The following is a 14687-nucleotide window of genomic DNA, read 5'->3' as shown; positions in this document are numbered from 1 at the left end:
TGAGCATGTGGGACATCCCAGGACCCTCAACCTCGGCCTCTGCCAACCGCTACTGCCCCAGGCCCTGCTGGACTCCACCCTCCTGCCCAACTGGCTCCCTCTCACTCCCAGGTGTTGCTCTAGGGGCCTGCCCGACCTCCTAACATACCCTGGCAAGGTCCCTCCCCCGCAGATCCCTGCCTTCTGCAGCCTCCACAGTCCCTCCCCCACCATACCTCCCAGTCAGCCTGGGGCTACTGCTCTCACCTGCCCCTGACTCTTGGCCCCCTCACTCAGCCCACATGCCAGCTCTCCCAGGGGTCACCCTCCTCCCAGCCCAACCCCTGGGCCCTCATGCGCCATCAGCTGGCCTGGCACAGCTTCCAGCACCCACAGCAGTCCCAGTTCCGTGTCCTATCACCTGCAGCCCTACGGCCTCAGGCAACTAGGGCCTCACCTGGAAGAGGGAGGAAGCGTATAGAAGGGTCCCGTCACCCCCCAGGCAGATGATGAGGTCGATCTGATTGGAGATGTCATCGTAATCTGGAAGACACAGGAGACGTCAAGCACCCCAACTGCTGGGCACGGGGCAAGGCAGGGGTACCAGAGGTCCCGCCGGGTTGGGGGCAGCACCTTGCCACCCAGGGACAACTTGCCTTCTCTGAAGGTGCAGAACTTCCTCTTCACTGGCCCAAAGTGATCATCGCTCAAGAGGGCGGGGTCTTCCAGAACCTTCTTCTCCACATACACGATCATGTTGTTCTCCTGGAAGAACATGGTGGCGTCAGCCCCACCAGGAAGACAGGTCAGGGCGCTGGTCTTCTAGAAGCCTCCTTCTGCGTCTCAGGCTTTTCTGATGGGGTCAGGGGAGAGGGGCACGATTCCTCTGTCTCTCAGATGCAAAGTGCCTTTGTTGTGCTCACAGTACACACTTCTGAGCTCCTGTGTCTGGCTTACGAAGCCTCCTGACTTGAGCAGATGGGAAGAGAGCCTGGAGCCCGTCCCCACTCACCTCCATCAGGTACGCGCAGAGCTCCTTGAAGGGCTGCAGCAGGCTGGCGTCCCGGATCTTCTTGATGACGAGGACACTCTTCGGGGACTTGTTCCACGTCAACCGCTGGCTGGCAGGGTCTTGGATGTGCCTTTGAGGGGAGAGGAGCACTCACGTGGGCCCCAGGCTGACCTGCTGGCACCTGCACAGTATGGAGACCCTCCCCATGCCCGGCTGTGCCCCTGCCTGAGGCCCCTTCGGGACGAGGCCGGCCCGGGGACCTGCTCAGAGGACGTCCCACGTGCACCCAGACCAGCCAATGGAGACTTGGGCTGCCGCTGACCCAGGTCCACACGGCTATGTGACCAACTCAGTGGACCCTCGCCTCCACAGTAAAAGCCTCTTTTAAAGCCAGTGGCGGGATCTGGAGCAGTGAGACTGTGCTGTGTGATTTCAATCGCGAGGACATGTCACCACACGTGTCCAGGACCCTGATATGCAGAGGACTCTGGTGACGACGATGCGTCAGTGTAACTTCATTGTTTGTCACACATGCACTGGCTTCGGGGATGATGACAGCGGGGAGGCTAGGAGGAGTGCAACAGGGAGCTCTGCGCCTTCTTCTCACTTTTGCTGTGAACCCAAAACTTCTCAAAAAATTAAAAAAAAAAAACAAAAGTCAGCTGGGCCTGCCTGCCAACGACAGCTCCAAGAGTCCCTTGGCACCCAGCCTCGGTCACCGGGTGCAGGGCCTGGTATGGTCTGTGGGCAGCAGGTCCTCCCCCAGGGGCAGGGGTGTCCAAGGCCGAGCCCTCACGTGGGGGCGGGCCCCCAGGCAGCACCTCCGCCTGTTGGAAAACAGCCCTGAGGACTGCAGGCCATGGAAACGGCCTTTCTGACGCAAGTTCCCCAACCAAGACACTTGCTCCAGATCATGCCCCATGGCCGGTGCCTCCCTGAGAACCTGTCAGCCCCACCAGCAACTTCCCACACCATGATGCCAACCACTAAACAGGTGGTGGGTCCCTGGCTGCAGGCTGTCACTGACTGACCATCACTCACCCTCTCCAGGCGTTTCTGCAAAGGAGGGGATCACTCATGGCCCTCTGCCAGCATCTCTGCCAGGCTGGGTCACACGCGCAGCTTGGCGGAGGGTGGTGCTGGGTGCCCAGCATCTCGGTTGTGCTTCACTAACGGCGAAAGTGCGATGCACCCCAGCCCCCTCAAGACTCCCCAAGTGTGCACTGGCACCATAACCCCACTGTCTCCTCAAAACTGAAAGCAAAACATAAAGTAAAGTGACTTGCTAAAAGCTGCATAAAACAAGTGCAGAGCTTCCTAAAATGAAAACTCAAAGCAAACAAGCTGTATTTGATCTTACTGCTCACACCATCCTCTTGTCCAATCGCCTCTAACAGCAAAGCGGCCAGACCTCAGACAACTGCTCCTCACCAGCTGGCCGCTGAGCTCTGCCGCCCAGGGCAGTCAGGACGGGCCCTGTCCAGCTGCAGACAACAGTACTGGGCTGCGGAACTGGCTTGGCCCATGGGAGGGGCTTACACGTGGAGGGCGGGCACTTGCAGGCCTCTCGTCACTCCACCTGGCCCTGGGCCTAGAAGGAGGGCAGATGGAAGTCTGCCTGGTTGGTGAGGTAGACATTGAAGCCCCCTCCCCACTGACCAGGCAGGTGAGGCTCACAGCCCCTCCAGATCTGTGAGTCAGCCATGCCCAGCCAGAGCCACTGTAGTGCCATCAGCTCGGTCTTGGGCGCCAACTGGTCACTCAACTTCCTGTTGGGTCATTGCAAAGAGGGATACTGACCCCTCCCAAGGAGGCTCTGGGTGCCGGACAGCTTAGCCAGACACCCAGCGAGCCACAGTTTCAAAAGCTGAAGGCGTCAGATACTAGTAATTCCACACGTTTCAACATAACAGAAAACACGCACTCATTGGTGAGATATGAGACAACCAAGTAGAAGATAAGACTCTCGTAATCAGCTCCTCTACACTGTCAGGGGAGAAGTCAGGTTAGCACACAACCCCTGCCCCTGGCCAGGCTGTAGGAGAGGCAGGGACCACACGGGTAAGGGATCCCACCCTACCAGGGTGCTCAGCCCATCTGACTGAGCTGAGCCAGGGCCAGGGGGCAGAGAAAGTTGCTTGCTCAGCCCTTGACACTCTGGGGCACCTGCTCCTCTGCCTGGAGCACCCCACAACCCCACCTGACCTTGGGGAACAGCTCAGATGCCGCCCTGAGACCCCACCCAAGGGCTGTGAGGGCAAAGCACACACACCTGGGCTGCTGTGGGCTGGGCAGGGCGGCAACGGCCAGTTATGGTTGGATGGCCAAGGGCCACCAGGGTGCGCTGAGGCTGGGCTGTGAATGACGAGGAGGGTGCGGCAGTGCAGGGCTGGGACACAGGGAGGGGGGGTCTGGGCAGCCAGCAAAGGTCACACAGGGCGGGCACACAGCAGGGTGCAGCCAGGCGAGGGGTTTGGGGGGCCAGCTGCTAGTGTGGCTGCTGTGCTGGGTGTGGGCCTTGGCCTACCCCCCATAGAAGTTAAGCCTCCACAGCTCCCTCGAGGAGGGGGCACAGATGGTCTATGCAGCGGGCAGCCCACCACCAGGCCTGACAGCAGAGCTGGTTGGAATTCTGCTGCTTCCTCACCAAGCTCTGGTGGCCGGAGCCATTTGCGTGTCTTCTCCCTGAGACAGAACACACAGAGCCAGCAGACGACAGCCCCTCTCTGGCATGTCCAGTGCCAGGAGGCGGCGCAGGACAGGTACAGAAGACAGCCTAGGCCACGTGTCTGCGAAATAACCCAAACTGCTTAGTTTTTAACTAGTTTCTCAGGTGGTGGGTGTTGCTAAAATGCAGGGCTTATCTTAAAACAAAAAAAGCCATGCCCACAAGGCGGGACTCAAACAAGTCAACTCAGATTTTCAAAAAACACCTCAGATTTTCAAAAAACACCAGCTGACATCTCTGCATTTCAACAGTAATGAAGAGAAACACATGTGAGTCACCAGATGCATCAGCGTGCAATACACTATTTTTTCTCCTTGAGTTTTTCCTGTTGAAGCTCCTATGGCCCGAGGAGCAGGCCCCACCACCTTCTCATCCTTGGGAGTCGGGGACATTGCCACGTGGCTGCCAGGCCCATGCCCTGCTCCCCGGAGCATCAGAACCTCCCATAGCTCCCCATCCCCGTGGAGCCCCCCGTTGACTCACATGATGGTCTGGGGATTCTGCAGCACGCAGGCCTTTGGTCCAAACGTGGTCACTGGGCACGGCCCGTGCAGGGAGCGGGTCCTCCTGTGGGAGAGGATGCAGGGCGGGCCCTCAGTCGCTGAGAGACACGCATGCAGACGAGGCACTGACTCTCAGACTCTCTGCCATCTTCACTCCAACAGCCTGAGCATCACCATCTGCCAGCACCCGAGCAACAGTCCCAGAACACTCACCTGATCCCCAGAGCTGCTCTGAGGGCAACATGCTGTGGCACTGCCCTCAGAGAGGGCTCCCAGAAACTCCTTACAACAAAGGACCCAAACTGGGGCAGGCACCCGGGCCCCACCCTAGAAAAAGGGGATGTACCATGGGGCTCGGGCCTGCGGCTCTGAATTCTTGTCCAGGCAAGTCTACTTGAGGAGCAGTTGTTGGGCCTGTCCTTGGGAATTAAGACCTCAGATACCATCCCCCAGCCATCCAGGTTCTAACAAAACGCCCATGCTAAGTTGTACTGTCGACGAAGAAGACAGCACTTGAGTGGCTCAGCATTTCCAGCCACAACTGAATCACAGGGCACCGTGGCCAGCACACGTCCCAGGGATGACACCGCTTGGTGACTTTCCCTGTCCTCCCCTCAAGGTCCAGCGCCGGTCCTTGGGAGCCATGTGGATGCCCCACGGAGACAGGGTGGAGGTGTGTCCTCCCTCACGCAGAGTGCCAGCTCCAGAGGCTTTGTGGTCCTTTTGGTTATTTTTTTTTTAATTTTTGGCCACACCATATGACTTGTGGGATTTTAGTTTCCTGACCAGGGATGTATGCCACCTCCCCACTGGACCACAGGGAGGTCCCCTCATGGTCCCTTTCTGCACCAAAAATACTGGCACAAAGACAGCCAAACACAGATGGCAAACTTGCTTTCGTCTCTGCCCATCTCAAGGCTCAACAAACGCCAAATCCCCACACGGGCAAGGCAGATTTCCTATTGTCTCGTGAAGGGCAGCCAAGCCCGGGAGAGTCGGTCTGGTCAAGGGCTCCCCCAACTCCCCAGCTCAAGAACATGCAGGAGCGGCCGCCGGCCACGGCCTGGCCTCTGGGGAAAGGCTGTTCACAGCAGGTTTCTCTAAGTCTGCATCACAGTCAACCTTTGAGAGCAGCCACCTCTGACCTGCTGCCACTGAACCAAGTTCAACGTTCTCTGAAGCAATATTCTCTGAAGGAAAGGGTGGGAACATCCCACCCCGCAGAGCCAGCAGCCGAGGTCACCCGCCCGCCCACTGACTCTGACACAGGAGGGTGACACAGCTATTCACATGGCAGCTTCTCAGGCCCTGCACCCATGGCAGTGCTGGCTAGGACAGCTTCGCCCTGGACTTGAGCGACGTTCACATGGCCGAGGCCGGCACAGCTTCCCCACCCCTCACTGTGTGCCCAGGGCCTGGGGCCACCCTGGGCGGCACCCCCACACCTCAGCCTCCACAGTGAGGACAGGCATTAGGGCGGGGGGGTTGGCTGGGAGTGCCCTCTGGGAGGCCATGCCAGCCAGCACAACCCCCTCCTGCCTCCTGAGCACCCCCACAGGCCCAGGAGGCCAGTACCTGAACTCTCGGGCGCTGGCCAGGACAGGCGCGGCCGACAGGCTGCGGGACTTGGCGCGGCCCCGGAGTGGGTGCCCCAGGCCCCAGTCCTCATCCCCATGGCACGCGGAACAGCGGTACGAAGATGCCTCTGCACTCGGCTCCTTGTTCCCGTTGACTTTTTCTTGTTCCATTTCTGCAATTGATGGATGTGGAAGACTTTGGCCCGAAAACCCAGGATGCCTTGATTTAATAAAATAAATATTATTATTGTTTCAATAAAATAAAGTAAAGCAATGTACACACACACCTACACCCCTCATCAGGGAAAATGGCTGAAATCTAGCCTACCCAGTCTGGGAAGTCTGTTTTCATCCCAAAGGCACTTAACAACTCCGGAATCTACCTGTGGTTTTCCATGAATCCAGAGGGCTGGGAGTCCAAGAGTGAGGTACCAACCAGCAGCCTAGCACGCAGGCACATGGTGGGACCTTGATGAGAGAATTAACGGTCACACGGTACCTCTCATCCAGAAAAGGCTGGGTGAGCACGACTGAAGACCAACCATGGGCACACACTGCACCCTCGTCCTGCAAACAAAGCCACGCTTTCCTCCAGTGCCGATGAAACACTTGCCCAAACTGACTTATTTGGTCCTCAAAAAAAACTTCAATTTACAGGAGCTTCATCTCCCAACCACACGCAGTAAAGCAGGAAAAGATGGAAGCAGACACAAAACAACAGTCCTCGACCAGCTGGGAACATCTCAACTTCCTCCTAAGCCACTGAGGGCTCATAACCGCACCCATACCCATGTGATGCTGCAGCCAAGAGGGAGCGCGAGCCCGATCCACGTGCCCATCCAGACCCACATGATGTTACAGCAAAGAGGGAATGCAGGCCGGGTCCACATGCCCACCCAGCTGCCCCCAGGTCCTTGAGAACAGCGGTCAGCAGCCAAGGCCTCGTCAGAGAGCCGGAGCAGGAATCAAACGAGCCTAAAAGAAGTGACAGAAATACGGCAGAAACCAGAGCGCCGACAAGTAGAAAGAGCAGAGCAGAGCTTGGGCAAAAACCACATGAAGAAGCCAGTTTGGATGACGGTGGAAAGAGCTACACTCTGAGAATTTGGGCCGAAAGGTCATTTTCTTAGGAAACCACTGACTAACGGGAGAGGCCTGGCCTTGCTGCTGGGGCCATGGGACCTGCCCATCCTCCCGCTCAGAAAGGCCCAGCAGCTCAGCCTGCCTCATGGCTCACAAAGCCCTGAGGACAAGGGAGGGGAATGGGGCAGGACCACAAGGCAGGCGCGGACATCAGAAGGGACAGCGCAGGGGCCACAGAGAAGCCTGGGGCCTCTACAACGAGGCCAAAGGTGAGGGCCCCTGAGTCCCCTGCCTCCGCACGCACTTTACAATCACATCAGGACCTTGCGAAATACTAACTCCCACACCGGACCCAGACCAAAGGCTCCAGCAGTCATTAAAAACTCCTGAGCCAGGGCATTCCCAGGTGGCTCTGTGTTTTCACTGCCAGGGCCCAGGTTCGATCCCTGGTCAGGGAACTAAGATCCCCCAAGCTTTGTGATGCGGCCAAAAAAAGAAGAAAAATAAAAGAAAGAAACTGAAGCTTAGTGCTACTAAGATATAAGACATGTAGGGATGTCGTTGGCAAAAGGAGAGTGAGCCTTACTTCCAGCTGTAAAGTCAGTCAGTCACCTAGTGTAGCACGTATCATGGTGACTCCAGTCAGTGATACTGTTGTGCTTATTTGAAAGGTGCTGAGAGGGAAGGTCTTCAAAGTTCCCATGAGAAAAAAGCCTGGTGATTAAACGTGGTGACAGACTTGCTGTGGTGGTCACTTCACCACACATACAAATACTGAGTCACTAGGTTTCACGTTCTACCTCACTTTCCAAGCACCACGGACACAACTGAAAGGAAACAAGTCAGGGGAGAGACATACCATGTGCACAGACCAGAGAACACGATATCGTTAAGATCTCAAGTCTCCCCAAGCCCAGCCTTTTCTATCAGAAGTAACAAGCTGATTCTAATATTCAGCTGGAAACTGGAAACGTAAAAGGACCGAGAATAGCTCAAAAAAAAAAAAGCCCTGTTGGAGGACTCATGCTACGGGATCTGATGACCTGCTATAAAGCTGCCGCAACCAGACTGTGTGGTACTGACACAGAGATGTACACGTAGACAGAGGACGCAGACGACAGTCAGGGCTTCTCAACAGAGGTGCCGAGGGGAGTCAACAGGAGAGGACGACCGTTCCTCCAGAACGTTCCAGGTAAATTCCACAGCCACACCCAACACTATGAAGTTCAGTTCTCCTCACAAGTTGGCAAAGGTCAGCTCATGATGGATCATACACTTAAATGTAAGAATAAAAGCTATAAAACTTTCAAAAAAAAGCACTAGACAAAATCTTCATGGCTATGAATTTGGCAAAGATTTCTTAAACAGGATACAAAAAGTACAAAGTTTAAACCTGACAAACTGAATTTCACTAAAACTCAAATCTTGTACCCTTCATAAGACACTATTAAGAAAATGAAAATATGAACTGACAAAAATCTTAATGAAAATATGAGATCGACCAAAAAATATTTGCTAAATGTATATATGACACAGAACTTGCTTCCAAAATATATAAAGAATTATTAAAGCTTAGTAAGAAAATAACTCAATTAAAAAACAGGCCAAAGATACCAACTTTGGGCAACTTCCCCAAGATACATTGATTGCATCTTGAAAAGCACATGAAAAGATGCTCAACATCCTTAGTCACTGGAGAAATGCAAATTAAAACCAGGAGACATCATCTCACACCTACGGAGAATGGCTAAAATGTAAGAAAACTGACCACGCCAAGTGTCCCAGAGCCTGAGGAGGAAATGGAACCCTCAGACAGTGCTGGTGGAATGAAAACGGGGCAACCAGTTTGGAAAACAATTTGGCGGTTTCTTAAAATGTTAATTAAGCATGGTTCCGCCATCTGCTACAGCCCTTCCACTCAGACATTTACCCAACAGAAGAGAAAGCATGGCCATACGACTTGTCGAGACACCTCACCCGTGACATGACCATCCCTCAGATCTGTGCTCAGATGCCACCTGATCAAGAGAACAGGTACCTCCCGCTCCTACCCACTGGTGCCCAGTTCCTTTTTTCCGCAACCCTGACCACTACCTGCTGCCGAGTTCCTCTTCAAAGGGGTCTGACTTCCTCACAGCCCGAAGAGCAACACTGCAGAAACTCTGCCATCTCTCGGGCCTGACTTCATGTGATCACTACTGGCCAAGGGGAGATGACGTGCTGGCAGCTAACAGTTCAAGCCTAGAGCTCGGGGACATGCGGGGCTGGGCTCTGTCAGCACACGGTAACGCTGACAACCATAGAACCAGACAGGCTCTCAGGACTGAACCCGGGGCACACCAAATGGAGGGGTCTGGATAAGAGTCTGGGGGAATCCTGGAACACTTAGTGGAGGACACAAGAGTGCTAGGGTGCTGGGACGGAGAGCCTGCGGCGGCCTCAAGTGCTGGGAGATGAGGACAAGACCACCAGCTGTGGGGTCGGATGGGAAGGGGGCAGAGTGAGTTCACGAGTCTGGCCACACAGAAAGGTCACGATGCCTGAAAGGACACAGGACAAAGTCGCAAGAAATACAAGAAGGCAGGTTTGGGCTCAGTTAATACACAAAAGCTATGTACACGTTTCCCTCGTTTCAGTAAAAACTGCCCAAGATAAAAACACAATCACTAACCTCATTGCTTGCCTTCTCTTGCTGGCCCTGCCCTGACTGTCCCACTCATGTATATCACTTAATCCCCAAGAGGACCCCACAAACTGCTGTAATGGACCATGAATTCACAACTTTAAGAGGAAATATTGTTTAAAAAAAAAAACAAAAAACTTGCTTTAAGCTGTTACAAGAGGCCTGGTAGTGGCTTCACTCTGAGACCTGGAAAAGGGGGTTGCAGAGGGTGAGATGGTTAGATAGCATTACCAACTCAGTGGACATGAATCTGAGCAAACTCCGGGAGATAGTGGAGGACAGAAAAACCTGGCATTCGGTAGTCTATGGGGTCACAGAGTCAGATATGACTTAGCCAGTCAACAACAATAACATAAAGAATAGCTGTCACAGTGTAGGAGTGTAGATGCTTACCCTGGCCTAGGACAACCAGCCACAGGGAAGAGCAAGCCAGAGAGGCCAGGATCATAGTGCGGGAGCGTGAACACTCACTCCAGGTCAGGATGACCAGCGAGCAGCAGACCCAGCGCCCACACTGCCAGGCCCTGTCCAAGCACTTGACTCAAACTGTCTGACTTGTCCTCGCAAGGAGCTGCGTGGGGGTGTCCAGGAGACCAAAGCCCAAGGTGACACAGTGAGGAGGGCAGAGCTTGTATCTGGGCCCCTGGCATGACCTCACTGATACAGACGATGCGACCCAGCAGAAAGGCCCAGGGTCCTGGGAGAAGAGAGGACCCTTCCCGCCTCATGTTCTGGAAAAGAGGCCTTTGATGTAGCCCCTCCTGAATGACAAAAAGGTTCTCTCAGGGCACACACCCCAGCCTCCAGTAACACGTAAGATCAAGAGACAATGATTATAGGCAGTGATGTCAGAACTGGCCAAACAGAACGTGAAGACCACTATCCTGGTGCTGCATCAGCTGCAAGAACCTGAAACCTGCTTGCCAGGAAAGCGAAAAGTCTAAGTTGCTTAGTCGTGTCTGACTCTTTGCGACCCCATGGACTGTAGCCTGCCAGGCTCCTCCATGGAATTCTCCAGGCCAGAATACTGGAGTAGGTAGCTGTTCCCTTCTCCAGGAGATCTTCCCAAACCAGGGATCGAACCCAGGTCTTCTGCACTGCAGGCAGATTCTTTACCGTCTGAGCCACCAGCCTGCCTTAAAGCCAGCTGAACCTGCAGGTGATGCGGCGATCCTAGGACTGTGTGGAAAACTCTACCATCCCAAGAAAACACAGAAATAACTATCCAGTTAGAGTAGTACAATCCTGAGAAGGTGTGGACGAAGATGCACGTGATATGGTAATCCTAGGAGGGTGTAGAAAATTCTATCACCCCAAGAAGACACAGAAGCAACTATCAAGTTAGATTACTATAATCCAGTTAGATTACTATAATCCTGAGAAAATACAGACAAGGAAGTAATTAAATCCTACGATGCTGAAATTTTCGTCTTATAACTGATTATATAATCATTGGATTTTTACATACTTTGTTTGCTATTATGGGCAATATATTCATTCAAAAGATCAAATCATTCTTCAAAATAATTCTCATCTAAATGGCTGAGATGAATTTATGTCTGTTAACAATGTTTCAAATGCTGCCCCATCCCCACCAGGGACCTCCACCTACAAGCAGTGCAGGACCTTCTGAGCTGCTCACTGACCAGGCCCAAATTTCTCCAACAGCCGCTCAACCGACCCTGGGACAAGTGCTGAGATGTCATTTCTTCTGCAGCTAAGTATGCCAGTGATGCCGTGTCAGCTTCTACTTGCAGTTTAAGAATTACATCCACTGACTCTCAGCGTAATGCGTTATTTGATGCATCCTCAACACGGACACAACATAGAATGCTTAAAAAGGATCGATCGACACCAAGTGGGGCGTATCTCAGGAACGCAAGGCTGGCTCAGTCAGTGTAACCCATCTCACATACACCAACTGATGGGCAAGAAAGTGGAAAAAATTCAACACCCAACGATGGTAAAAATTCTCAGCAATTAGGAATCAAGGGTAACTTCTTCAGCTTGGTAAGGAGCACCTACAAAAAAGCTACCACTATATTAACTTGATGGGGAAAATATAAGACTGGGAGCCAGGCAAGGATGTCTGTTCTGACCACCCTTAATCAGCACAGTTCTGCATGTCTGAGTCACGGCAACAGGCAAAGAAGGTAGTCTGAAGTTAGAGACGGTACACTCTACAGTCACCGAAAAAACACTTGGATGAAATATAACAAAATACACAGAGGACTTGTATGCTGAATTGTATTTTAAACACCCTGATGAAAGAAATCAAAGAAGATGTAACTGAGAGACGCCCTTAATCATGGATCAGAAGACTCAATGCGGCAGAGATGTCAGTTCTCCCCACATTGATCTACAGGGTTAGTGTGATTTCTACACAAATCCCAGCAAGATTTCTTGGTAGATACGGCCAAGTTTATTCTAAAATGTATGTGTAAAAAGCAAACATCCTTTTTTTTTTTTTAAAGAAGGATAAAGGGAGATGAGTGACTCTGAAGACTTCTCTTTAGCTGTAATAGTCAAGACTGTGGCCTTGGGGGAGGGCAGATACAAGTCAATGGAGAAGAGAGAGCCCAGAAACATAATTACATAAACACACTCGATTAATTTTTGACAAATGTACATAAGCAGTTCAAGGAAGGAAAGACAATTTTTTCAACAAAGGATGCTGGAGTCATTCACATCTATAGGCAAAAAAAGTAAACCTCGGCCTAACCTTCACACGTGACACAAAAATTAACTCCACGTAAACTAGAAAGCCTTCATAATAAAATACAGAAGAGGGGATTCCCTGGTGGTCCAGTGGTTAGGGCTGCAAGCTTTCACTGCTGAGGGCACAGGCTTGATCTCTGGTCAGGGAACTAAGGTCCAGCGAGCCACATGGTATGGCCATGAATAAATACACAAATAAATAAAGTGCAGGAGAAAGTTTTGGGGACCTAAAGTTAGACAGAATCTTTTTTGTACACGATATAGAAAGCACACTTCATAAAAGATAAAAAAAATTGGTAAACTGGGCTTCTTAGAAACTTGCTCTGTGGAAGACCCTGTTAAGAAACACCCCACCCCCAAAATCAAGCCATAGACAGAAAATATTTTCAAACTAGATATCCAACAGAAGATCTGTACCTATAAAATAGCAAAAACTATCAAAATTCAACAGTAAAAAACAGACAGTCCAATTAGAAAGTGGACAAGAGATGACTGGACAGATGAGATGCACCCATGGTAAAGAAGCAGGTGAAAAGATGCTCCATGCGATGGGCCAGAAGGAACTGAAACCACAATGAGATGCCACTGCACACTGACCAGAACAGCCAGACAACTCAGCGCTGGAGAGGTCGCAGAGCAACGCCTGCTCACACACCACCCGGGACCAGAACACGGCCAGACACTCTGGAAAGGGCTGACACCGTCTTATAAAAACTAAAAACTAAACAGACAGCCTAGCAAGTCCACCTGGGCATTCACCCCGGAGAAACACTGATGCTCACAGAAAAACCTGCACCTCAACATTCACAGCAGCTTTTAATTTGCAGCAGCCAAACACCACAGACAGTCCAAGAGTCCCCACTGGTGAGTGCGCCAGGCCATCAGAGGGAGTGGACATGGACTCCGAAACCAGCTGGGTGACCCCAGGCTGACTGCAGGGCAAGGAAGTCAGCCCCCAGGCTGACTGCAGGATAAACCCTCCCATTTACACAACTTGCTTTTCATTCTCTTTCTTTTTTGGGGCATACCACGCAGCATGTGAGACCTTACTTCTCCACCAGGGCCCCATGAAATGGAAGCTCAGAGTCCTAAGCACTGGACCACCAGGAAGTCCCTTACATGACTTTCTTGACATGACTAAACACAAGCGCATGGAGAACAGATCACTGGTGGCCAGGGAGTGTGGGGAGCCTGGGGTGGGCTCCCTAGGTGACACCAGCTCTGAGTCTGTGGTGGCAGCCACACAGCTGTGCCCCGGGAAAGTGGTGAACCCCAGCAAGGGGTGTGACGGAGGTGCCAGGGTTCACGTCACTGTGCCACGGATGTGGGGATAAGTGCAGGCGTTCCTCTGTATTGTTTTTCACAACTTTCTGGGAGTCTAGAATTATTTCCGTTCATTTTCAAAAAACATCCGCACTGGGAAGTTTTAACAGAAAAGTGCTGGAGCATAATAACCAAGATAAAGAACTTCCCCAGGAAGAAAGGAGACACGTTGTGATGCCCATAAGTAAAAGTCACACACACAAATATAAACATAACATGACGCCTAGTGCGAGCTCTCAACATACACCTGCTCAAATACTGAATGAAAAAGCAAAGTTTATCCCTCCTTAACACTGAGGCAATAAGAGGTACCTATTAAATCTCCCCTCTCCCGCCGGCAGGTGATGCCCAGTGCTGGCCAGGACCTGACAAAACTGGGCCCGCAGAGGGGCAGAGCCTGCTGGGCGGAAGAACAGGATCAGAGACGCGAGGGGGCTCCAGGGGCTCCCCTGGGAGATCTCGCATGCGCTTGGGCTGAAGCAGGTATTTGCACACCTAGCTCCCTGCACAAAAGCCCGCCTCCGGGCCACCTTCACCCAGTTCCTCTTTTCGCCAACAGTCTACACACGCATTTGCCCGGCCCCACGCACTGAACTCTGGGCTGTACGACAGCGGGTCGGGGAGACATCGCAAACGACAAGCCGGCAGCCCCGCCCGCAGGACTGGGCCCCGTGCCCAGTCGGTCAGCGCCTGGGGGGTGGCCCGCAGCCCCCGCAGAGAACCGACCCCTCCCGACCGGCCTTCCTTCCAGCCCGGCCCGGGGTGCCCCGTCCACCCCCGGGGCCGACTCGGGCCCATCCCACGCCCACCTGAACTGCAGGCCCAGGACACCTGGGCACCCGAGCCCCAGGGCCGTAGCCCGCCTACCGCACCTGCGGGTCCCTGTCCTCGTCCTCGAGTTCCCGCAACGGGGCAAAGGTCACGGCCAAGCCCAGGGCGCCGTCCAGCAGGAAGTGCGTACGTCTGGGCTCAGGCCCGGTCCCGGGCGGGTGAGGAGGATCCACGAAAACCAGAGCGCGCCGGACGCAGAGGCAGAGAGACCGGGGGCTCGGACCCGGCTCAGGCGGGCCAGCCGCCGGCC

The 14687-nt window shown here is 53.2% G+C and overlaps 1 protein-coding gene across 4 annotated transcripts in view; it reads right to left on the bottom strand.

The window, feature by feature from the left end:
- The window catches only part of NADK (NAD kinase), a 19166-nt gene extending 4524 nt beyond the window's left edge, over positions 1–14642 (bottom strand). Inside the window, exons 1-6 of one of the 4 annotated variants that reach the window (XM_010849992.1) lie at positions 14479–14642; positions 5798–6019; positions 4203–4286; positions 992–1121; positions 636–744; positions 437–522 (exon numbers count right to left, since the gene is read on the bottom strand). In XM_010849992.1, the coding sequence (XP_010848294.1) occupies positions 437–522; positions 636–744; positions 992–1121; positions 4203–4286; positions 5798–5970 (582 nt within the window). In that variant the 5' untranslated portion in view covers positions 5971–6019; positions 14479–14642. The other 3 variants (XM_010849991.1, XM_010849995.1, XM_010849993.1) reach the window with 3 other exon arrangements.
- Positions 14643–14687: the final 45 nt, after the last annotated feature.

Source organism: Bison bison, unplaced genomic scaffold (assembly GCF_000754665.1).
Source record: "Bison bison bison isolate TAMUID 2011002044 unplaced genomic scaffold, Bison_UMD1.0 scf7180017864289, whole genome shotgun sequence".
Taxonomy (NCBI): domain Eukaryota; kingdom Metazoa; phylum Chordata; class Mammalia; order Artiodactyla; family Bovidae; genus Bison; species Bison bison.
Note: the sequence above shows the minus strand (reverse complement) of the source record. Positions and strands in the feature narration are given on the sequence as shown.